Source organism: Apostichopus japonicus, chromosome 13 (genome assembly GCF_037975245.1).
Source record: "Apostichopus japonicus isolate 1M-3 chromosome 13, ASM3797524v1, whole genome shotgun sequence".
In the NCBI taxonomy this organism is placed as follows: Eukaryota; Metazoa; Echinodermata; class Holothuroidea; order Aspidochirotida; family Stichopodidae; genus Apostichopus; species Apostichopus japonicus.
In genome coordinates, this window is record NC_092573.1 from 7343341 (window position 1) to 7370484 (window position 27144).

The following is a 27144-nucleotide window of genomic DNA, read 5'->3' on the forward strand; positions in this document are numbered from 1 at the left end:
GATGATGTAATGTCATAGCAGCAGCATGTTCTCCCTGGGTCACCTGATGATTGGGGGAGGGGGAGGGGGAAGGAGGAGCATGAATGAAAAGACAAAGCTGGTCAATAACAGTTAACATTGGAGAACTTTATTTTCTCCTTTTGCCACAATAATATATATACAGAATTCCATGCTTTACAAATTACATGGGTCATGTGCAAAGGTGTAAACTTTCCAAAAGTGTTGAGACAACGTGAGCAAAAACGAAAGAATATGAGCAGTGATACTGAACTTACAAATGTCTGAAAGAGTTTTTAAAAAAACCCATACTAACCCACATGTGTTCTGCAGTCGGATGAGTGCTAGCTGACATAATAAAACAAAACCCCATACTAACCCACATGTGTTCTGCAGTCAGATGAGTGCTAGCTGACATAATAAAACAAAACCCCATACTAACCCACATGTGTTCTGCAGTCAGATGAGTGCTAGTTAACATAATAAACAAAACTTGCATTTTTAACTACTCTGAAAGTCCTTTCACACACTGAAAATAACCACAAACAACATGATGTCTTCAACAAATCAAACTTGTCTATGTCTTCAACAAATCAAACTTGTCTTGAAATGGGTACTTTCTAATTTTAAACAATTCATTGAAAATAGACTGATCTCTATTGATTTATTCCAAAACATGCAACATATCTTCCCAATGCTGTCTTCCTGTATTGTACAGTATGGTATGACATCTTGGGCTGGGAAAACTTTGTGGTCTCATCCAATCTGGCATACATAAGTCAGTATAATAGTGTGTAGCCTGAGATGGATAAGTCACAGGAAGATTATCACCATTTAACTCAAGAAAACATGACAAGCGGGTAGACCAGAAAATACCTCTGGTGAATTAAAGAACAACCTGGGAAAAAAAAACTTTTCTAAGATTCCTAAGTTTTGTTTTTCATAAGGTAGACAAAGGGGCCAAGAGAATGACTTTACACTAAAACTTAACCTGATTAGGTTTGAATTGATGGTGAACCGATTAAATGTCAAGTAAATTGTGTTCAGTAAGTATATTAATTATACTGTTGCATTTCATTGGCAAATTAACTATTCCTATGTGTTACAGTGTCCCTCATTCAAAGCTGGATTTGGAGGTGATCCCAATGTTCGATTTTTTAGCCAGTATTTGAATTTTCTTTAATACCTGTTACATAAATAACATTAATACAACAACATCTACTGGCTAATGAAAAAAAAAAAAGCACCATAAAAGACAATTTTGGTGTTTTATGGTTTGGAATCTCAACTCCTTTGCTCTGTATAAAAATCTCTGCTACATTCTTCAGCCTTCAATTGTAACGACCCTTCCTTTGATTTCTTCCTTTCGGCTGTAAGAAAAAAATGATAAACTTTGAAACACCCTTTACTTTAATATAACAGATCATTTCAAATGATTTAAAGAAGTCTAGGATATGCTTCAATACCATTTCTGGTCCTTGGTTACACAAACGTCAAGCACAAATACCATTATCTCAGCTCCTGAGAATCAAAGACAAAAATGAAAGGGAACAAAAAACTTTCCTGATTAGCTTAACCTCATTATAGTCTCTTAGTCTCATTCAGTAGACCTTTGTAAGTAGATTTTAAACTCCTTCTTTCTCATCAGACATGTCAATAAATAGTCTTACAAATAGTCTTATATTAGCTCGGTACATCTCCATCTGTCAGTAGACAGTCTTATATGGAGATTATTAGTCTTGCTCAGTAAACCTCTTTTAAGTAGATAGTCTTATCAAGAGACTTTCCTTTTTAACAGACCTCTGTCTCAACAGACCTCTGTCATTCTTATCCTCACTCAGCAGACGTCTGTCAGTAGAAAGCATTATCAGGAGATTTTTAGTCTCGCTTAGGAAACCTGTTTTAAGTAGATAGTCTTATCAAGAGACTTTCCTTTTTGAAAGACCTCTCTCTCAACAGACCTCTGTCATTCTTAGTCTTACTCAGCAGACATCTATCTGTCAGTAGACAGTCTTATCAGGAGATTATTAGTCTTGCTCAGTAAACCTCTTTTAAGTAGATAGTCTTATCAAGAGACTTTCCTTTTTAACAGACCTCTGTCTCAACAGACCTCTGTGATTCTTAGTCAGATGTCTGTCAGTAGACAGCATTATCAGGAGGTGATTAGTCTTGCTCAGTAAACCTCTTTTAAATAGATAGTCTTATCAAGAGACTTTCCTTTTTGAAAGACCTCTGTCTCAACAGACCTCTGTCGTTCTTAGTCTCACTCAGCAGACGTCTGTCAGTAGATAGCATTATGAGGAATGTCTTTAGTCTTATTGCTGGAGAGTTCTTTGAGAGTTTTATTGCATCAAAATAATGCTAGATGGACCTCTCATTTGATACAGCTAAGAATGAGAGATAATCAGCCATCCTCTTCTTCTCTAAGTTATTACTTACCTTCGGCCACTGTCCACCCTTTGGTTTTGGTTGCTGCATACCCCCTCCTCCTCCTCCACCTGCTCCGCCTCCTCTGTAGTAGCCATCCCTTGAATCTCCCCCGTAGTTGTAATTGCGAGGTTGGCCGACATTCCTAATATCTCTGGCGATGTCAAAAAGAAGTGACAAAGTTAAAGTATCTTCATTTCTTACTTCATAAGTTGGGAAGAAGAAAGGATATACCATTTTTGTGTCCAAACTTTCAATACTCTTAATGTGTTTAATGAGTTGTATTAATTAATGTGTTCAATGAGTTGTATTTATTAATCTGTTCAAAGAGTTGTACTCTTAATGTGTTCAATGAGTTGTATATCGTGCAATAAGAGCCAATATCTGTTACTCTCACATTAATGTATATAACTGGTATTGAGCATACTTCCTACTCCTTGATTTTCATGCCATATTGTTTTAATATTCTCTCCATCCCGTGGTTTGTCTAACTTGTTTCATACTTTTGTCAGTATTCCATTCAGGCATATCTTACTAAACATCTTAGTTACATTTACTTGCAAAGTAACATATTGCTTGAGGATTAATGCGCCCACACATTGAAATGATTGTGGCAGAGACAGACATTGCCTGGTGAAATCTCATGAAACCTGAGATTGGTACTTACTGGCTTCTAGACTGGTAAGGTCCTGGGGGGTACTGGGGTCCAGGGTCCATATTCCGAGGTTGTTGAGGTGGGTATTGTTGTGTTAGTCCCTGCTGCTCTGACTGCTGCTGCTGTTGCTGCTGCTGCTGCTGCTGCTGTTGCTGATTTCTTCCACCCTTCTGTTCCTGCGATGGCTGAGCAGATGGAGAGAGACCTGAAGAGGAAGGCAAACCGTTGATTGACTATAAAAATTATTCAGTCTGCAGTTTCTATAATCAGAGAATCATCAACACTGAATAGTGTTAATTAATTCTAATTAAGAGTAAAGACCCTGCCATACTGAAGCAGCTCTGCTGTAAACACAAACAAAAACTCTGAAGTCAACTGACCTCTCGATATAAGCTCCTTGAAGATATTGACTTCCTCCCGGACCTCATTAAGGAATGACAAACTGACTTGCGGTTTGGGCCTGGCTGGATCAACCTAGAAAAATGAAAGACAAAGACAGTCACCCAGTCTCTTTTAAATTTAATATCAGAGCAAAAAGATAGATTAGACGATAAGATTTCACAATCGGAAAGGATCCCTGTAGACTACAGTTTAGAGTGTGAATGATAACCGACTCTCTGTCACAATAGGGCAGAGTGTAGGACAAAAACAACGGCAATCAGCAATTGTTAAAAAACTGATAAATTACTGATTTCAGAACACTCAGAACAAATACAACTAAAATACAACTTAAATACAACTATTATACAACTAAAAATTCAGTGACATTAACACCCTAGTGCTCTCTCTCTGAAACACTTACTGGAATCATGCAAATTATGAGTGGTTATCATTGATTATTATGCACTAAGTTAAGATTACTTTGCTTGCTTCTACCTCTGTAACCTCTGCATATCTCATGTGAAGATCACACATATTAGAAAAAGACAAAATACTCTCAAATAGTCACATCAACTTCCATGGACTTGTTTTAGTTCCCATGAAGACAGAGGAACGTAAAATCATCATTAACCTGGACTGAAGGAGTAGGTTATTTAACATCATTTAACATTTATTTAACATTATACTCTCGATATTAACACTGTTAACTTTACTAACATTCTATAATACATACCACTGTAGCTTTGATTATTTTGTCTGTTGTGATGTTGCGGAATGTATCTTGAGATTCTCTCGGGAAGTAAGAATAATCCTTTGTAGCAATGCTGTATTCAGCAGACTGCAAAAAAAATCAAACATTCTTATAAAAATGTCATTTTTAAATATTATGAAATATTATCGCATGATAAAAATGGCAAATTCAAAAAGCATTTGCTAATTACACTATCAATATTAATAATTTATGGTAATCATCAGTTTGATCTAAATCCAAAGAATATGAACAAATTGTTGGTTTTATGGTCTACACAATGCAGATTTATCTCTGTTACTACGGTAACTATTTACATAACCAAAATTAGTGAGACTCTTAAGACTTTCGGATTGGACTCCTACTCTCCACAAAGAGTCGAGTATATTGTACAAAAACACACTCACCTGAAAGGGAAATAAATGATGCCTCAGTTCCAAGAATCGAATGTGGGTGGACGGAACTGCCTCTGTCGTCCCAAAATCACAGAACCAAACAAGTACCTGATCAAAGGAGAAAAAAAAAAATGAAAGTAGTTACATAACCACCAGTATTGTACACACACTACATACAAAGTTTGTACCAGGAATGTAATGCAATTCACCTTATACTGAAGAACATTGGTTAGATGTTATCTCAAGAGGTCTGTTTAATATATTATATTGTATCATATGTATGTTCACTAAATCTTAAATAAACAGTGGGGCACTCCTCTCCTCTCCTTTCCTCTGAGGATATGATGATGGTCAAGAGCTTTGTAATTTAGCCAATATTAGTTTTCTTGTCTTTGTAGTAGATTCAAGGGGAATAATCCTTCAACTAAAGGCATCGTTAAGCAAGAAGAAGTGTTTTTGTGTAATTGTAATATGACATCGTACCATTGAATCTTGTACATCAATGATATGAGCTCTACTCCACTGGTTGAGAGTAGAATAGTAAGCACACATAAGCTTCCCAGGAGCGACATCCTCTGATAACATCGGGTCTGTCTCCATACTGCAAAAGGAAAGAAAAGAAGAAAATTAAAAAACCAGGACTGAGGTCTACAAAGTAATCAACAAAAATGATAGCAACAATTAATTACTTTGAAACAAACCATTTTTCTCCCCCCTGAAATTGGACTGCAAATAAAAGTAAAAAGTCAGCTAAATGCTTTAATCTGATAGGTGAAGAGCATGAATTACTAAGCTGCATGTCACATGACAATTGGTTTCCATTCACATCATCAATACATCCCTTACAATCCAATCGCTACCTGAAAAACTAACCATAAGAAACAATTGAGCAAATACAACCAGCATGTAAAAACAAATGCTTATGAAGACTAAAATTAAAGATAATAATTGTAACTTCAATTTATACACAAGAACCAGAAACATATTTATTCTTCCCTCCTCCCCCCCCCCCCCCGATACTTTGAAGATGGTTCTATCTATGGTTGATCATTATAATCTCACCCAATTTCCTTCATGAGGTGTCTGAATCTGCCCTCCTCATCTGGTCCTCTGATCTTCAGGGCTAAAAAGGTCCCATCCTCTGCAAGCCCTGATGACACCCTGATGTTGAGCACATCTCCAGAAGCTACCAAATTATATGAAACTATGTTAATTGTTGTTATGAAGTATACTTAACAATTCAAGTCGCTAGTCAACCACTAGGCTCATAATTAATGACTTTGTAGTTCAACATATTTTAGACATGGACATTTTATCTTATTAGTCATTTACCACAGAACTATCATGTTCAGAGCGTGACCTTTCACCTATCCAGTCTGACTGCTAAGTGTATGAACAAATGCAGGTTTCATAAGAAGTTACATAACTCATACATAATATATCATTACCATGTAGTTACATAACCAATACATAATATTACATTACCGTGTAGTTAGATAACCAATACAAAATATTACAAAACCATGTACTTATATAACTTATATATAATATTACTTTAGCATGTACTTACATAATTCATACATGTTGGCTTGTTTCTTGCCAGGAACAAACTGATCCAGTTGTTGTCTACAAAGAAAGTAAATAGTAATTTGAACACTTGTTCTCAAGATGCTACATTCATACCATGATGCTGCAATGTTCTTGTGTACATTCATACCATGATGCTACAATGTTCTTGTGTACATTCATACCATGATGCTACAATGTTCTTGTGTACATTCATACCATGATGCTGCAATGTTCTTGTGTACATTCATACCATGATGCTACAATGTTCTTGTGTACATTCATACCATGATGCTACAATGTTCTTGTGTACATTCATACCATGATGCTACAATGTTCTTGTGTACATTCATACCATGATGCTACAATGTTCTTGTGTACATTCATACCATGATGCTACAATGTTCTTGTGTACATTCATACCATGATGCTACAATGTTCTTGTGTACATTCATACCATGATGCTGCAATGTTCTTGTGTACATTCATACCATGATGCTACAATGTTCTTGTGTACATTCATACCATGATGCTACAATGTTCTTGTGTACATTCATACCATGATGCTGCAATGTTCTTGTGTACATTCATACCATGATGCTACAATGTTCTTGTGTACATTCATACCATGATGCTGCAATGTTCTTGTGTACATTCATACCATGATGCTACAATGTTCTTGTGTACATTCATACCATGATGCTACAATGTTCTTGTGTACATTCATACCATGATGCTGCAATGTTCTTGTGTACATTCATACCATGATGCTACAATGTTCTTTGTGTACATTCATACCATGATGCTACAATGTTCTTGTGTACATTCATACCATGATGCTGCAATGTTCTTGTGTACATTCATACCATGATGCTACAATGTTCTTGTGTACATTCATACCATGATGCTGCAAAATTTGAGGATTTGCAGGTATCATGAACAAACAAGTCTTCTTATGAGGTAGCTACAAGTACACTTAAGAGTATTTTTGCAAACTGAATATGTTTTAGTTGCCTCCCTAACAAAGTCAAGGATTTTTCCTTGTTGGCTAATAGTAGCAAGTCCGATGTTCTGAGCTAAGGCTGTGCGACAGAATAAGAATAGAGTATGGGACACACTAAGAAAAGGCAGAGGAACTGTTGTTATTAGAAAAAAATCAAACTTCCTGTGAACTTTAAATGAACCACAAGTGAGACAGCTAATGAACTTTCTTAAATTTATTTGTTATTACAATTCCTGTCAACTTACCCAGCTGAAACTCCTTGGCCATAGGGATATGACTGGGACCTTGGTTTGCTTGACTGGCTACCATAAATCTGGTGTAGGGCTGGATTAACCATTGCCATGTTAGGGGTCATGTATGGGTTCATCAGACCCCCACCAAAGCCTCCTCGATCTGATAGGGAGGGAGAGCAATGAATCATACTAACAAACAAGAGAGTTTATGAGAGGAGAAGAGAGTACAGTCCTAATTCAGTGAATGTATTCATAACAAGTCCAGCAGAATCAAAGGGAATAACCCTTCATCTGAAAGAATGGAATTAAAGTGACAATTACTGGAAGAGATCTATCAAATGAAATAACTAATTCTTCAGCTATTTAATTTATCTTTAACTAGGGCAATGTAATCTAATGGTGACATACTGTGTATAATATTGACTCTCCAGTGAGGGTCACAAGTCTAAGCATTCATCCTCCAAAACTAAAACACTTGTACAATTTGGAAATTTACTAAACCTTGTTTGGTAGCATGACTACTCTTTAATAGGCAAAGACTCGAAGAGCAGACAGATTTAGCATTGTCTCTATATATATTTTATTCACCTGGCATCAAAGGGCGGCCATCTTGCTGTTGTCGCTTTAGCATTGTTGCCAAAGAGTCCACTTCCTCCTTCTCTGGAAACTCAGGCACTGCTGGAGGTTTCTCGCGCCCCCTTCTCGTGGCCGACGGTGGAGGGACGATGCCGACCTGCTGGGTTTTCTTTGAGGTGTCTGCGGCGGCTGTCTCCGTGGCAACCTTGGTGCTTACTTCATCGGATCCTTTGGCCTTTGGTTCATCGCTCTTGGATGGAGTGGAATCTTTCTCTCGGCTAAGTATAGTTATCTTCTCCTTACCAGTGGCTGCTGCCTTACTATCTTCCTGAGGAGTGGTACCATCTGACGATACTCCATTGCATCTCTCTGTCTCCGGCGCATCTTCTTTCTTCGTCTCAGAACCTTCTTTCTTCTCGTCTATCTTTGTTACATCTTCATCCGCTGCCTCTCTGCTCGTGTCTTCATCTTTCTGTTCCTCCTTGCTCTCTTCTTTCTTTTCGTCTTTCTTTTCTTCTTCCTTGTCCTCCTCTGTGCTTCCTTCCTCTGTCTTTTCTTCTTTAGTCTCAGCCTCTTTAGATTCTGTCTTCGCTTTCACATCGTCCTTGTCTTTACTGTCTTTATCGCCGGGTTTTCGACTCACGACTTCAGAGTACACTTCGATCTTTTCGTTGGTCAGTTCTTTAATTCCACCTTCTTCCTTTGATAGAAGCCTCACATCTCTGCAGCCGATACTTCCCTGAGTGAGTGAAAGGTGTAAATCAGTAACGGAATAGATTTGTGATGCAATCAATCTTCCATATATCTCAATTTCTCTGGTGTTGAACATCGACCCGATCATTATTCATATTCTAACCCTAACCAATGTCAACCTGATCATTCATATGTCATCAATAGGTCAGTCAGCCAACCATTTAGAAAGACAATCTGTTACAAAATAAACACGAGAGAATCTAGTACATGAACTAGATATAAATGGCTCTCCATTTTGAGCATGTTTCAATAGCTTGTTGGACTCGGGCAATATCAACAAATTATAAAACCCACAAAACTAATGTTTGGCTACATGGTCTTTTTTTCTTGGTACCACACAGAATATTCCAAAAGATTATGATCTCTATCCTTGCAGCTGTTGATGGTGAGAATTGTTTAATAAAGTGAAGGAATTTATTTTGAAACACTGACAGGAGATCAGAAAGACTTACCTTGTCTTTACTGCCAAGGAAAACTGAAGAAAGATGAAGCACAAAAGACTATTCGTAACATACAATGAAGGACTACATGGGACTACATTGGATCAAATATCAATAGCTAATGCATTGAGCTTAACTGGATGAATCAACAGATGCTACAGTGATGAGGCGACAGTCTAACTTATAAGGATTAATTTATCTCAGGGAAACATGATTAGAAACAGCTCAAACTATACAGAATTACTTAGGAGACTTGAAGATAAGGCATTAACAAGAGCCCAAGGGCACTGTGGTTCCTTGCTTGGAGTATATGACAATACACATAATATTATCAAGCAAGATTGAGCTCAAATAGTCCAAGTAATTGTGGTCCTACATGTTCCCATAGAGTAACCAACACTATAGCCAACACTTTTGTGATCACAAAATGTGATCGGATTTTGGATCAAAAGGCACTTTTGAGATCTAAATATGGCGTCGAAAATGTAAGAAATATAAGAGACCTACAAGCGTGTCAACAGATATGATAACATTGGTGACCTCAGATGACATGACCTTTAAGTTTCAAAATGTTCCACCACCCCGTTCACAACTTGTCCCAAAATATCAACCATGTCACACCTTGGCATTGAGATTTAATTGCATTAAATTAAAAAAAATTAACTTTGAACTTGTATACATAACTTCACACACAAAGGTCACCCGAAGGTCAACCAATTGACATTTTTGATCGGTGAGACCTAAACAGAGCATGACTGTAAAAATTCAAACATTTTTTCTTTGCCCATTTTCTCCCCCCAAAATACTACTTTTTTAACATTAGCTGACCTTTGGTGACGTTGGACCACATGACCATTAAGTTTGAAAATATTCCCCTATACCATTTGCAACTTGTCCAAAAAAATAAACCTTGTCACACCTTGGCACTGGGAGTTATTGCATTAAATGTGTGAAAATTAACTTTGACCTCATATAACTTCGCACACGAAGGTCACATGGGGGTCAACCCATTGACATTTATGATCAGAAGGTACCTTTAACATCTGAAAATAGCATCGAAACTGTAAAAATCCACAAAACACGAAAAGATCAACAGAGGTCAAATTGAGGTCAAGGGTCACCCAGATGCGAGTCGACAATTGGATTACATTAAAGCAACTCCCAACCCTAACGGACAATTTGTCCGCAAAAATACTAATTTTTTATCATTAATTGACCTTTGGTGACCTCGGATCACATGACCCTTAAGTTTGAAAATATTCCCCTATACCATTTGCAACTTGTCTCAAAATATCAACTGTGTAACACCTCGGCACTGAGAGTTATTACACTAAATGTCTGAAAATTAACTTTGACCTCATATAACTTCGCACACGAAGGTCAGACGGGGGTCAACCCATTAACATTTACGATCAGAAGGTACCTTTAACATCTGAAAATAGCATCGAAACTGTAAAAATCCACAAAACACGAAAAGGTCACCAGAGGTCAAATTGAGGTCAAGGGTCATCCAGATGCGGGTCGACAATTGGATTACATTGAAGCAACTCCCAACCCTAACGGACAATTTGTTCTCAAGTTATCGCAAAAATACTAGTTTTTTATCATTAATTGACCTTTGGTGACCTCGGATCACATGACCGTTAAGTTTGAAAATATTCCCCTATACCATTTGCAACTACTCCAAAAATATGAACCTTGTCACAACTTGGAACTGGGAGTTATTGCATTAAATGTCTGAAAATTAACTTTGACCTCATATAACTTCGCACATGAAGGTCACACGGGGGTCAACCCATTGACATTTATGATCAGAAGGTACCTTTAACATCTGAAAATAGCATCGAAACTGTAAAAATCCACAAAACCCGAAAAGGTCACCAGAGGTCAAATTGAGGTCAAGGGTCACCCAGATGCGGGTCGACAATTGGATTACATCGAAGCAACTCCCAACCCTAACGGACAATTTGTTCTCAAGTTACCGCAAAAATACTAGTTTTTTATCATTAATTGACCTTTGGTGACCTCGGATCACATGACCCTTAAGTTTGAAAATATTTCCCTATACCATTTGCAACTTGTCTCAAAATATCAACTGTGTAACACCTTGGCAATGGGAGTTATTACACTAAATGTCTGAAAATTAACTTTGACCTCATATAACTTAACATACAAAGGTCACCTTGGGTCAACTTATTGACATTTTTGATTGATGAGACCTAAATTAGAGCATCAAACTATACAAATTCAAACATCTTTTCTTTGCCCATTTTCTGCCCCAAAAATACTAGTTTTTTAACATTAATTGACCTTTGGTGACCTCGGATCACATGACCGTTAAGTTTGAAAATATTTCCCTATACCATTTGCAACTTGTCCAAAAATATCAACCATGTCACACCTTGGAACTGGGAGTTGTTGCATTAAATGTCTGAAAATTAACTTTGACCTCGTATAACTTCGCACACAAAGGTCACACGGGTGTCAACCAATTGACATTTTTGATCGGAAGGTACCTTTGATATCCAAATCTAGCATCAAAACCAAACATTTCCTTTTTTGCTCGTTTCCTCCCAAAATAAGCACATTTTTTCTAATGTGACCTTTGACCTTTTGACCTTGGTTTCAGATGTAGTTTAATCTCCTGATTCCAAAAAACAAAACGACAAGTCTGTACAACCATCCTAACTCCGACCGAAAAACTTTGACCCCATATAACTTCGCACATAAAGGTCACACGGGGTCAACCTATTGACATTTATGATCAGAAGGTACCTTTGACATCTGAAAATAGCATCAAAACTGTAAAAATCCCCAAAAACACGTAAAGGTCACCAGAGGTCAAATTGAGGTCAAGGGTCACCCAGATGCGGGTCAACAATTGGATAACATTGAAGCAACTCCCAACCCTAACGGACATTTCGTTCTCAAGTTATCGCAAAAATACTAGTTTTTTATCATTAATTGACCTTTGGTGACCTCGGATCACATGACCGTTAAGTTTGAAAATGCTCCCCTAACCAGTTCACAACTTGTCCCAAAATATCAATCTTGTCGCACATTGGCACTGGGAGTTATTGCAGTTTCAATATTTTCAGTTTTTGGACCATAACTGACCTTTGGTGACCTTTGTGGGCACCAGAAACAATAGGGCACACCTTCTCCATATGGCGGATCTATAGTCCAAGTTTGGACTCAATCCAACATTCCCTTATTGAGATAGAGCGTACCCAAGCAAGTGTCACAGACACACACACACACACACACACACACATACATACATACACACACACACACGCCAACCTGACTGCATAGGTTCCTTTTGCTAAAGCAAGGAACCAAAAACTGAATTGGAATTAATATAAACATAAACATTACAGCATCTGCCTTTTAAAACTAGCTCTTTACTCCATGAGGGAGACTTGTCCTGTAATTGTGGATTAACACTGTCTCTCTTGGCCAATGAAGGTATAACTGGGTATGTTATCTAATCACACTCTGATTTTTTATTTAAATAGCATATCATTCATGACATTATTAACATTTCACTATTTGACAACGAAAATGTACCAACCTTTGCTTCTGATTTTCTCGGTGATATCAAGATCCCTGTCTGGAAGTTTAAGTCTCATGAGGTAAAGAGGTAACTCGTTATCATCTCTGTCAATCTATGGATTATTATTAGAATGAAAAGATTATATATTATAATTGGGATGAAATCATTGTTATTATCAAGTATTCTTACACTTTAACTTCAAGTCAATTATGAGCCAGACATCATTAAAGCTAACACATTTAATTAGTATGTTGACACTGTGACGTGACTGTCAATAATCAACAAATAAGAAGATTTATTCTTAATTTAGATCCCTCTGACTATGCATACCATACACAATTAATTAATCAATATTAAAGATATGTTCTCAATCTAGATCTAATCTAGATATTAACAAAGTTTCTTTTATTAAAAAATTGTATGTGCGAAATTTTATAAAGAACATGTTTTACAATGACATAAAGAACTTTATATAAAAATAGAAGTTTAAATGATTAAAATAGGACATAGCACAGAGTGTGTTGTAAAAATCAATTTTTAATCATTACATTTATGGTCCTATCAAGTAACGTTAGTATTAAAGTTGGAAAATGTACCCCTCTGCTAAATGATATTTTTGCATTGAAAAAGTAGGGCAAAATATGAATCTATTATCTTCTTTTAGACTTATAAATTAGAACTGTTGGCCAAAAGAATAAAGATGCCAATGAAATTCTACTATAATTCATTTATGCTCAGAAATTTAAACAAACCTGTGAATAATTCAATCACATCGTTTTTGTGACAATAACTTGCTAGTATAAATAGATCCTTTTAAAACCTGTCAAAAGTATCTTTCTTAGTTTTTATCATCTTTGAAGATATTATTTGACTGTTCTCTTCTGTTATGTGATATTTTACATTTGGCTAGAAATTTCACAACTATTATTTCTGTTCAAATGAGTAAAGTTGATGACTGGTTAGAATGGCACTAAGATAAAATTAAAACGTCTGTAAGAGAATCGCTAACTGCTGACTGGATGAGTAAGATTAATTTGGTCAAATATAATGAGTTTGTATTCGCTATTTACCTTTTTAAGAATGGTGCATTCTAGACAATTCTGGCCTGTCAAATCGCTGAACTCCCACCTGGCTTCACGTGGAACACTGCCATCATTAATATCCAGTAAACAACACTCAAGGGCCTGTAGAAGAACAGCCAAAAGACACTGTACTAAAACAACAGGCATGGTGAACATTACAGCACTCATTTAACTACTCTGAAATGGGGCGCTTGCATCGAGCTGCCACAGTTGAAATGAGTAGTGTCGTATTTTTCACATTTTCTATGTGTTAACGAACCTTTCCTTCGTTCTGAAGTTATTCGTTGTCGTGTTGTGGGACTACTAACACTCTTCATGCCATTTTCGAAGGTTTTTACGGAACGGGTGAGACATACAACTGTCAATTTAGGACACAGTGTTCTACGTTACTTATTTTTTTTTTTTGGCCAATAGTATAGGCCTTCTGCTATTGACATAGGATAGTAGGATGAACCCTAACAATACTGATATCGTGGGAGCTGCTCGAAGCCTACACTATAGCTCGGAGACACTTCACAATATTCGAAGGAGTATGCAGACCCACACAATAGAGTCACGGTTGGTGGACATATTGAAAGAACAATCGATTCTTCGCAAGCACAGAGGTACGCGGGCCGGTATACAGAATCGGATTAGAAACACTCAATCTCATAATTTCAGCTTTCCTTATGGACTGACAGCAAATGTAAACAGTATTCAGGGAAAGTTTTTACACCTGGAGCAAACTGTTACAAACATGCGAAATCTATGTTTCATTACATTGCAAGAGACGAAACTGCAATCACCGAATAAAGAGTGGCTAAATGAAATCCCACAGCACTGTGTGCCAGATGAAGCGTTACGCATGGCAAATTACTTTATGTTTCGCCATGACAGACAATTTTCGGCAAATGGCGGTGGATTGATAACGTATATCTCGAAAGACTGGGCAGTGAGCTACCCAAAGGTATGTTGTAGTATTTCAATCCCGGATATTGAGCTTCTTGCCGTGAGAGCCAGGCCACGATACCTCCCCAGCGACATGTCGAATGTAACGATCGTGAATGTATACACCAGGCCGTCATCAAATTTCTCAACTGCAGATAAAGAACTGAAATCAGCAATTACTAAGCTCCAGAAGGAAAACCCACGAACTCACTTCACAATTGCTGGAGATGTCAATCGAGAAAGCATCGCATGTATTGAGACAATGGGTTTCAAGAATCTGGTGAATTTTGCTACTTTCCCTTCGTCCAATTCTGTCCTGGACGCCGTGTATGTCACGGGTGACGTCTACCATGTAAAGAAATCCCACCCGATATCCACATCCGACCACAGCAGTGTCCTACTCATCCCGAAGTACACAGAGAAGCATCGTGCTAAGAAGCAACGACGAAGTAGATCACAGAAGGACTTGTCATTTGATAACGTCAGGAGCATGCAAGAGATGCTTCAAACGACCGACTGGAATGTATTTCGTGAAGGCTGCGATGACCCAGACGAATTAACTGACGTCATTTCAAGTTACATTGGATTCGTCAGCGATGTATGCATACCAATGAAGCAAATAACACCTGCTGAGATGATGAAGCGAATCCCCCCAGACAACAAGATCAAACAACTGGAAAAGCAAAAACAGAAGGCCATCGAGGACAAAGACAACATCTCCAGGAACAGGATGCAGAGGGAAATCAATAAGCACGTAAACAATCTGCGAAGTGACACCTTTGGAGGAATAAAAGGAAACTCTCGTGCATTCTGGGATGTCGTCAAATCCATAAGAGACCCTACTAAAGATGACCAGCCTAGGCGGGTTGATGCAGATTTTGGGAAGGAACTATCCGACTATTTTGGACGGTTTAATGACTCAATAAGTAAAGATATACCGTTATACCTACCTGAGAAGAATGAGGGTTGTCATGAACTTGATGTCAATGTGGTAAGGAAACAGTTTGGGAAGGTCAAAAGGGGTGTTGCTTGTGGGTCAGATAAAATTCCGTGGTGGGTTTTTAAATTCTTTTCTTTTGAATTAGCTCCAATATACACATCAATCTTCCAAGAAAGCTTACAACATAGTCAGATCCCTAACCTGTGGAAAACAGCACTAACATCACCTGTACCAAAAGTGGCGAATCCCAAAGATGTGAATGATTTTAGACCAATTGACCTAGCAAGTATTGCTTTTAACAGCATGCAAAGGATCCTCCTGCCACGACTAACTGGCAGTATCAATCAATTTGGGGACAAGCGTCAATTCGCCTACAGAAAAGGTGTATCATGTGTAGATGCTGTGCTGTTACTTATCCACGAGGTTGTGTCAGAATTAAATTGCAAGGAAACCACAATAGCAAAGGTGCTTTTCTTAGATTTCTCAAGTGCTTTCAATACCGTCCTACCAAATCAATTAATTACAGATCTGTCAGGTTTTATCACTGAACCATGGCTCCTACACTGGCTTGCTCAGTTCTTAACTGGGTGGTCAAGACACGTTAAATTGGAGAATGGGTTGTCTGATAGGTCAGAGTTTAAAGTTGGAGTGCCTCAGGGTGGTCCATTGTCTGCTTTACTCTTCACATTATATACGGATGAAATCAAGTCTGGTGGTCATATCTCAATCACAAAATATGCCGATGACACTGCTATATTATGCAAAATATCCAAGAGTTCATGTGTCAATGATCAGCTGAACTATCAGCAATCAGTCAACGACGTGGTTTCAACATGTGATAGAAAGAATTTGTTGCTAAATGCTAAGAAGTCGAAGGAAATGTGCTTTGCTAACATCAATATAAAACATCAAGGTCTTCTGTCTGCAAGATCACAAGGTGTCACCATACATGAATCTGAGGTAGAGCGAACATCAAGAACTGAATACCTAGGAGTATGCATTGATGATAATCTAACGTTCACGTCGCATATCTCGAAAATCTTGAAAAAAGTGTATTATTTTGTTTCAAGTCTTGCCTATATTGTGTCATTTTTTAATGAAGGTGCAAGAAAAAATGTGTTCAGCTCCTTTATTCTGCCACATTTACTTTATGCTGTTCCTGTATGGTATCACTTTATATCATCTTCTGACAAGCATAGACTGATGAGATTCCTTAAGTATACTTCACGTATATTGAATGTAAGCCAGCAATTACTGAAGGATCAAGTAAACACAGCTGCAAAGAATGAATTTGTAAGGATGACAAATAAAATTAGAGATGACAAAGATCACCCACTACATGGGCCACTTAATTGTCTGTTGGTGAAAGCTACCAGGAATCTTAGGAACCCTCATATCTTGCCAAAATATAGAACTCAACTTTATAAGAACTCTTTCATCTACCGTGCTGCAATTTACATTCAATTTGGTATTTTGGAACCTTTCATTTAATTTTACTCATTGTTTCACCTAGTTCTAGTAATGTATATAGTTTTAACGCTTTCTTGATGTGCAATCTTTTGAATATCTTATCTATCACGGTTTTCATATTCTTTAATTGTTTCACCTAGTTCTAGTAATGTACATAGTTTTAACGCTTTCTTGTTGTGCAATCTTTTGAACATCTTATCTATCATGGTTTTCATATTTATTTATTTTTGAGTTTGACATGTGTGCTCCTTTTTATAAATATGCTATATTTATACTGGTTTCAATAAATGAATGAATGAAATGAAATGGGATTGGAGGGATACAGATGTAAATCACTCCTGTAATTGCATAAGTGCTCTCTAGCATCAGACACACATGGTAACAAGGCCAAAGATGACACAAATTTCTTCCTTTGTACGATCAGAGCGATAATGTGTAGATGTCTCTTCAATATAGTTTTTCCATTTTCACCATTTTTCACATTCTCTGAAATTGATACCAGGTTATGTTACTATCTATAATTTACTTCTTATATCAACCTGTTTTATATGTCAGTTCTGTAATTTTCCACAGAATTTGAACGACTTCTTTGGACCTAGGTGTATTAGGGTGTACTAACATTGTACTGTCTTTGAAGCCTTCCATGTTAATACTTATTGTCGAATCCCTCTAACTGTTGTAAAAGACATGCAATAATGTGGTTTCTCAGTTAGTAATTGATGTGTTACATTTTCAAACTCGAATTAGCTAAGATGTCATTCAACCATGGAAATTGTTTCAATAATAACTTACAAAATCAATCGAAATATTCTCTAGGACCTTACGAGCACAATATCTCCTTTATGAATTAAAGGATTTCTTTTGTATTACTAATCAAGTCAGAAGTATTACTTACCTGGAATGGTATGTCTTTAAGCTCCTCATGAAGAACCTGTATATTAGCAAGAGGAACTTCATTCACATGGGCATAGTCCATCCACTTCACTTGGGCTGTTTTCTAATGATCAGAAAAAGAACAAGCACAAGAAATGAACTATTGTTGAAAGGTATTATTCAAGCAAAGACAACCTCCCAGTTATCATCATAAACCCATTGCATACTGATTCTCATTGATAACTCACTTTGGGAAAGCTTTACTCTGCTTCAGGCTTATCACTCTTAAATATCCCTTAATATACCTGAGCAAAATCTAAAATAGACATCAGAGAACCACTCAAATATCCCTTTATATACCTGAGACAAGACTTGTGCAAATCTAAAAAAAAACATCACAGAACCACTTGCTTTTAACATCTACATGTTCTTCCCTATTCACTACAGTGATTATAGTTTTGTAAAGGGTAGATGTTTGCAAATGATGAAATTTCAACATTTCCTATTACCCATCAATTTTCCAAGTACCAATATAGTTGCTCTAGGACAACATTCATTGACAACATGGCAGACTATGCCAGGTATCCTTTCAAGTAGATCGAATAAAGTCAATCTGTCAATGTACTGACCTTTTGTTTGTCCACTTTCTCTACCTTAGCTCTGTACCACCTGCTGTCCTCTTCAAACTCAGCCACACAAAACATGCCTTCTTTGACCTCTACGGGAGACTGGCCATCCTTGATGAGCTTCCGCCTTAGAAACATAGAAACGAGATACTCGTGAATATGGTTTGAAGTATCAGAAGAAAGGTTCACGATTTAAGCCATTGTAAGAGAAACAAGAGTCAGTTATGTTTATATCATATCAGATTCTTAGCCTTACCAGATGCTACCAAGTATATCGTAACAACAGTTCTATGCTCTGTTGGAAAGTTGCAAACATCATTTGTTACAAAATGGTGATGGAACGTGTAATTTCTAATGTATTTCCAAGCACGGAGAATTTAAAAGCTGATCAGAATGTACCATTCCATTTTATTATTCATGTATCAAACAAATCATGGAGTTAATGATTTAACTGCAGCAAATTTAAAATATAAATAAAGAAACTATAAAAAAAAAAAAAAAACTTTTCTGGAGGTGTGAAAGTACATGTTGCCTATCCAATGGTGGATTCCTTCAAAGTAAAAAAAAAAAAACACTGCGAGTGAAATATTACAACATAAGCACAATTTTACCTGATCTCAAAACTAAGATCATCCAAGACATTTGCAACAGAGTCCACAAAGTCAGGACATAACCAAAAGTGTCCTTTGGCATCCATTCGTCCCTCAACATATGCACGCAAGGTATCCCCTGAAGGTGTACAAACGAAGAAGACTGACAATTAATTTGATTATTCTATAATAATTCTATTATATTATATTTCGTTTGTGATACTACTGAATGCATATAATCAGTGGTTTTGAATAAATCTGATGCATACCGTCTTTAGGAGGAACAAGGGGCACGATCTCTTTGGTGAATGTGGGGGCGCTCTTCATATCACTACCACTCTTCAACTGTAAGTTCAAGACCTGATCGGCAAGGTGGGTAGTGTCTAAGCTGACGGCAGCATTGATGCTGGGCTGTTTCAGATCTATCGCTGTATCTGATAGATCCTGCATCTGTACAAGGAAACAGAGTTAATATAATGGTATTAACATCTGATTGATTCCTTGCAGTGTATCACAGACTGTCATACAATGAAACAGAGTTAATATAATGGTATTAACATCTGATTGATTCCTTGCAGTGTATCACAGACTGTCATACAATGAAACAGCGTTAATAAAATGAACTGTCATACAATGAAACAGAGTTAATATAATGGTATTAACATCTGATTGATTCCTTGCAGTGTATCACAGATTGTCATACAATGAAACAGAGTTAATATAATGAACTGTCATACAATGAAACAGAGTTAATATAATGGTATTAACATCTGATTGATTCCTTGCAGTGTATCACAGACTGTCATACAATGAAACAGAGTTAATATAATGAACTGTCATACAATGAAACAGAGTTAACATAATGGTATTAACATCTGATTGATTCCTTGTAGTGTATCACAGACTGTCATACAATGAAACAGAGTTCATATAATGAACTGTCATACAATGAAACAGAGTTATTATAACGGTATTAACATCTGATTGATTCCTTGTAGTGTATCACAGACTGTCATACAATGAAACAGAGTTCATATAATGAACTGTCATACAATGAAACAGAGTTAATATAATGGTATTATCATTAACATCTGATTGATTCCTTGCAGTGTATCACAGACTGTCATACAATGAAACAGAGTTAATAAAATGGTATTAACATTAACATATGATTGATTCCTAATTTCCTTGCAATGATCACAGAATGCCATGTACTTTCCATCCTAGTTCCAAGAAGGATCAACTTTATGACTTTGCTGCCAGTAAGGTAATCAACAGTTAGCGAAGATACAAGAAAAGCTTCACAGCCATCACAAAAAGAACCTGACCTCCTCTCCACCAGCCCCCTCTGCAAACACACAAGAACCTATGAACCTAGAAAACATGGTTACAATTGCACTGTTTTCAGCATGAAATATAGCATTTTTGGTTGTTGTAATGCGCAAAATGCAACTCACATATATACTATATACTATATAAGTTTCTAACTATACGATGTCACTATGCAGCACACATTGTTTCCATGTAGTTATTATACAAGTTAAAGGAGGGAAGAGAATGTAAAGCCTTGTTTTGTTACAAGGAATAGATTTTTGATGTTATTTGTTTATTTATTTATTTGTACTTCAGTTTACCACATGAAATCAAGCATGCAAATCACATACCATCCAAAAAGTCTCTATGAAACACAGTAATGCTTGTTTACAGTAATGATGTGACCGTTGTCTTGGAACAGTCATTTTGTTGTCTCCATGGCAACTTGGGCATTAACTTCACACAAATGACAATCAGGGTCAAGTTGTCATACAACCCTCTCCTCTGCTTGCAAAGCTCATTATTATGTCAGATACATGAAACAAATAAGTCTATTTATGTCATCCTAATAAGCTTATAATTCAAATTAGACAATAGAGATGACCATCAATGCCCAAAGGGGCATAAAGAACAATAAAGACTATAGTCTGAAGTATTACCTTTGTTGATGCATCCTGGAAGCCCTCCAGGAAGTCTGTGGGACTAGCTCTATGTAATTTGTCACCTTCCACAGAAGCCTGTGTGAAACAAGATGACCACATAATATGTCAATTAGGGAACAGTGAGAAACCCATTATAACCCAAAAACTCATGCAAGGAAATTAAGTAGATGATGTTACCATGGGCGTCTAGTTATCACCCAACTCAAGTCAATGCTGGCATGGCCTTCTTTATCTCACCTGGTCTAGGCTTTTCTGATATTCGGATAGGGCTTCATGCCATTCTTGAAGTGAGGACATCTTTGATGATGCATCAGTCCTCAGTTGCAGGAGAAACTCCTGCTCCTTCTTCTGAAACACTTTGCCAACCTCCAGGAACGACTGCTGAATATTATACAGGTTATTCTGGAGCCTGTGGATGAAAAAATATCACAAAATAAAATAAAACTGTTAGCAAACTGCTTATCAACTAGAGAGCCTGAGTAGGAGAATGTGTAAAAGTAAGTTGGCCTGACATTTTGATCCTAGCAGGATCTTCTTCAGAGACTAAATGACAAGTAACAGTAACAGAAGTGACAAAAACATGCACAGAATACAGACAGGTTAATGAGCATGGTGAACACAAAGAGATGGATGTAAGGGGATTAGTCGACAAGGGATGGAGAAAAGAAAGAAACCGACAGGGGAGAGGAGAAGTAGGAGATAAACAGTGGAGGGACAAAGAGAGGAAAAAATATTACTTCAATTGATATAAGAAAATAGAAAGCATTTAAACAGCAAACCCTGCTTAGAGGCTCATAGGGTACTTTAAACAAAAACATAAAAAAAAAACCCAAATCAAAACAAAGTACTGACAGGAACATTATAAATGATTAAAGCAAACAACCAGTGGAATAAAGTTACTTCCTTCCATCCTGTTGGGTATATCACCTGATAGCCATCAGCCCATTTTTTATTATGATATAATCTATGTCCCACTCAAAATTCAGATCACTCTGTTTTTTTAGTGACACATTCCTGACGTTATTTACCTCGATTCTACATCCTTCTTGGCTTTATTGAGCTGAATCAGCTGGAACTTCACTTTCGGTTTTTTCCTGCAACAAAAGAAAGAACATTGAATGATACACAGTCTATCAATCAAGAACAAACGGCAGCAACCGGCAGTGATCAAGAATGACCAAGTATGCCTGTGATTGGCATAAGCAAATAGCAACCTGAGCCACGACACTGCTGTATTATTGACTTGTTGAATGATGCATTATCATGTTTTCCCTTTAATAATGTGCTTATCTTTCAACCTGTCATAACACATGGAAGACCTGCTGATTCAAACTTTACAGTCACTAAACTGATATATGTCACTGCAACAAAAAGGCAGCAATCACACAATATGACTCAGCAATGGAGATATGAGATTGATTTATTAACTTAAGATTGAACACAGGGAGTTTTGACATCCATTAATGTACATAGAAATAAATGGGAAACTGTTCTTACTTGTCAAAGTTTTCCAATCGCTCTTTGAAATCCGATCTTTTTCTCTGGAAATAGAAAAACAAATTCTCTGAGACCTAGGTTATATGTAAATAAACAATTAATATTAGCTGAGGTAAAGCACCCCAACAATGAAAATACTAAGCCCTAAAATCGTAATACTTTGTGAGTTATTATTGAAACAATTTAGTCCTATTAGAAGACTTATGGAAATTATGATACCTTTTATATTTTCTTTTAATATTTTGTTGTAAATAGCTGGATCAGTAGCCTCAGCAAACTCTTACATTCTTGTTTCAATATAAGAGTAAGGCATAGAAAGATCAGCTTATATTGGTTCTGTTAAACTGTAACAGTATGTGAATGTGATAAATATTGATTGTGGAATGATGTAATTCAAATGCAGATCAGATCCTTTGATTTTTGATGCTGACAGAGACCAAGATATGACTGCGAGGTGAAAGGTCAACAATTCTTTTTGTAGAGAAACATTTCAAAGTCTACAGAAAAGGACTGGTGATCCATGAATCCTTACGAAGGATTTCACTAGAATGACAAAGAAAGTTGTCTTTGCTTTGTGTGTGATTTCATTAAAAGTTACTTGTATACAGTATGCTAGGTTAATCCAAGTCATGTGCAACTACTGTATATACATCTCTAAACAGTTAATAATACATTGGAAAGATCATCAACTGCCAAACACATCAGGGATCTAAATCTAGCTATAAATGACTTCTTTTTCCAAGAAAACCTTGCAGGCTCTGTGATTCCTTGCCACAATATATGCACTCAGTGACCCATGATATTATCAATGAACTTTAAAGTTTCAAGTATACCTTTGCATCAAGTGTTTCCACTCTATGTTCTTTCATGATGCCTTCATGGATCAGGTCTGTGCATTCTCTACACAGGGGAACGGGATCTGAAATGAAAAGAAATGTCTTTGCTAACAAAGAATCTGCTGCAAATATTGACTAACTATATATAGTTTAAAGCTGGATAAGCAATAGCCGACTAACCACCAACAGTGGGAAGGTAAGGAATTTGTATGTTATATCTTAGCCTACTGACAATTTACTTAATCAGTGACACATATGTCATGAGCTAGTATTCTATGTATCACAAAATGAACTTTTCCCCCACAGACATGTTTTTTGTTGGCTGCTAAGTAGCAGCTCAGCTTCTTTGTGCACTTGTGGCTTAACTTAATCTATCACAGTCCTGCATGTATCTAAGCTTTCTTGTAAATGATACTTCTTTTAACAATTTATCATTTAGAGCATGATATTCCTTATTCCAAATATAACTCATTTTGAAAATAATTCTCAAATGTTGTATCCAGCCTCAATTATTGACTGTCTACTACAGCTTTCTTTTTGGTACAACTTAAGTATACAGTACCATTTCAGAGACCTATCCTAGCATGTAAGAGCAGCAATGCCCATTTTCTACATAAAAATTGAGGTGTCTCAAGTGAACAAGAGGCCAGGGAACCAGAATGAACACTCGGGAAGGGCCGTTTCCGGCCATCTGAGGGATTTGTTAAACTAAAAATTTTCTTGTGCGCTCCGCGCCAACCGATGGTGGCGCTCCGCTCAGATAGTCGTGCAGTACAACTTTGCAAATCCTGGCTACGCCCTTGACTTTTAAGGAATTTCTGTGGGTCCAACTCAAAGCTATTTCGAATGGAAAATATTTGTTAAGATATTAACAAGAAATAAACTCTAATTCAAAAGATTCCTACATTAACAACTAGCATGATTTCACCTCATTTTGTCTCAAAAGAAAACTTGTTCCTTGTTTCCCAATTTGCACATTGGATATTGCAGTGCTAGTTTGCATATTTTTCTTGAGGGGGGGGGGGGGGCGTTGATGGAGTGATGTGTATACGCAAATAAGATAATACAATAAGAGTTATAAAAGGTACTAAATATAAGGCTGCATCAGTCCAATCAAATTTCTGCAAAGTGCCCTTTGATGTCGGTGCCCCCCCCAGATTAAAAGTGCTTCCGCTGCCCTTGTATAGAACTATATTGTACCAACTGAGGCATAGGCTAGAGCTGTTAGTTTCTGGAACCCATTAGTTTCCTACCCTGAAAAACATTGGTTCCTCCCCTAAAAGTGTAGGTTTCCTCCCCTAAATCACAGGGGAGGAAAGTTACGTTTATTGGGGAGGAAGGTATCTTTCTCAGGAGAGGAAACTAACATTTCTCAGGAGAGGAAAGAGAGAAGACACATGTTGGCTAGGCTATGTGGAAACTGTTAATTTAGGTAGTGAAGCAACTGTAGTAAATGTAAGTTACAATTAAGGAGATTTTAGTGAAAGAAAGTAACTAAGAGATATTTGTAGTAATTGAAGAAACTGTGGTAAATGACTTAGGGAGGAAAGTAATGCTTGTAGGGAAGGAACAAAGGAAGGCATCTATCCTATAGGCTATGTGGAAAGAGTAAAAGCTGGTATTCCATTCCCACAATGAATACCATACACACAAACAAAAGAAACTGCATTGATCTTTCCATTACCACTTTGAATTCCATGCATGTAACTTACCCTATCTTCACATACAGTCCAATATACCCTATTCTTTATCTTTACACACACTATTTATCTTCCTATCGCTGAACAGAACTACAAAATAAGGTACCCTGTCACATTTCCTATTTTCCTTTATAGCCTACTAAAACAACTTTCTTTAGCTTACTCTACAAAGAAAATATGCCAACAGAGCCTACACCAGAACAACAGTTTCCTCCCTTGAAAATATTCAATATAGTACAGTATGTTAGTTTCCTAACCAAACGTGCTATGTTCCTCCATTAACGTTACTTTTCTCCATTAAATCTTTTCTTACAGTTAATTCCACTGACTATTCTTTCTACATAGCCTAGCATATATGCCTCCCCTGAAAAACGTTAGCCTAGTTTCCTCCCCTGAAAAAACCGAAGTTTCCTCCCCTGAAAACCTTACTTTCCTCCCTTATGAAAAAGTATGATTTAGTAATGTTTGAAGGGGAGGAAAGTAACAATTTTCTGGAGAGCAAACAAACAGGTCCGGAAACTAATGGCCCCTAAGCGGGGCCCATGTCATTCTGCCATCAGAACACTCCGCCATAGTATATGTGCTCTTTCCCCCAAAGGAAAAGTGCCATTCCGGCATTTTACTCCGATGGCGGTAAAGCACTTATGTATGGCGGTAAAGCACTTATGTATGGCGGAAAGAGCACATTATTGTGGGTCACCGTAGGCCTATATGCACTGTATATTGCTTCGCTTCAAACTACCTAGGCCCACAAAATCCACAAAATCGGTTATTAAAATCAACAATCAGTCTTTTTAAACATAAACAATCAATAAACAATTACAGAGTACAGAGTGAAAATATAAAGGGCTATATAATATTATGTCGGTGGGTATTGTGTATGGTGTTTTAGTCATAATTCATAACCTCATTCAGTGGGTTTGTGAACGTTAGTAACAATAGACCTAAGCCTGCGAAGTAATCAAAAAGAAAAAAGATACCGCCTTTTGCAACTTTTTTTTTAAACCATCATTACACGGACTGCAGTTTTAATACTTTTTTAGATACTCAATCCTTCATAACGCGGGCGTCCCTTTACCCTTTTATCCACCGACCGCCTCATACTTCTTTAATAATCCCATCATTACAAACACCCCAAGCCTCCTGTAAATTATAAGCAGCTTAACTTTTCTGACATGAACTCAGTCTAACCATCCTTTATCAACGTTCTTTGATACTTTCTCATGTTATTTTAATCATCCTGCCTGAATTTGGTATCCTAAAATTGAGGAAAAATATAGTGTACAGGTAAGTGAAAAAAAAGGTGTTTTCCGCACAAGAATTTTTTCAGCGGAAAGTAATCTGCGGAAAGTAACGTATGCGGAAAACAACTGAAACCAACCCCCCCCCCCCAGACTACACTACTACAGGTTACATTGCACTGAAACTAGTGTTCACACACAGAAGGATCACAAGTAAACGAACACTAGCCTAAATGAGCGACATTTCAAGTAAAAAAGGTCCTAGGCCTACTTCATTGGTTCGTTGAAGACGACAAAGGCTCCCATTACAACTGCTCGTACTAGTGACATTAGGCTAGGCCAATTTATTTCCTACTAAATATACGTTAGGCTAACCCACGTGAAAATTTGTAAGGCCGAACTCTATTGTATTTCTCACCAGAACGTATTTTTCCACCACAATCTGGACATTCTACGGCGATATCCAGATTTCCACATCGTCCACATCCTGCTGCCATTTTCTCTTCGCGTCAACTAAATCTGTTTTTCCGTTTTTTAGTGTCAATTGCTAATTCGTAGATTTTTATACCTTCGTCTCATCCGTACGACATTCGCACTGTGTGAGCTGTATTGTAGTGTAAGAACAATCTCTGTGCTTTAGGGGAAAACCATCCCAA

The 27144-nt window shown here is 37.1% G+C and overlaps 1 protein-coding gene across 1 annotated transcript; it reads right to left on the minus strand.

Annotated features, from left to right (window-relative positions):
* Nucleotides 1-105: 105 nt before the first annotated feature.
* Nucleotides 106-27110, minus strand: LOC139978692 (uncharacterized). The gene is made up of 24 exons (XM_071989101.1): nucleotides 26907-27110; nucleotides 23545-23630; nucleotides 22712-22755; nucleotides 22243-22308; nucleotides 21452-21623; nucleotides 21212-21289; nucleotides 19508-19688; nucleotides 19260-19377; nucleotides 18652-18775; nucleotides 18045-18146; nucleotides 13801-13914; nucleotides 12749-12842; nucleotides 9187-9209; nucleotides 7994-8720; nucleotides 7418-7565; nucleotides 6174-6229; nucleotides 5666-5789; nucleotides 5087-5204; nucleotides 4616-4711; nucleotides 4194-4298; nucleotides 3460-3553; nucleotides 3092-3284; nucleotides 2437-2578; nucleotides 106-1367 (listed from the first exon to the last, which is right to left on the minus strand). Exons 1-24 carry the CDS (start codon nucleotides 26983-26985, stop codon nucleotides 1329-1331), a joined length of 3123 nt encoding a protein of 1040 aa, XP_071845202.1. The 5' UTR covers nucleotides 26986-27110; the 3' UTR covers nucleotides 106-1328.
* Nucleotides 27111-27144: the final 34 nt, after the last annotated feature.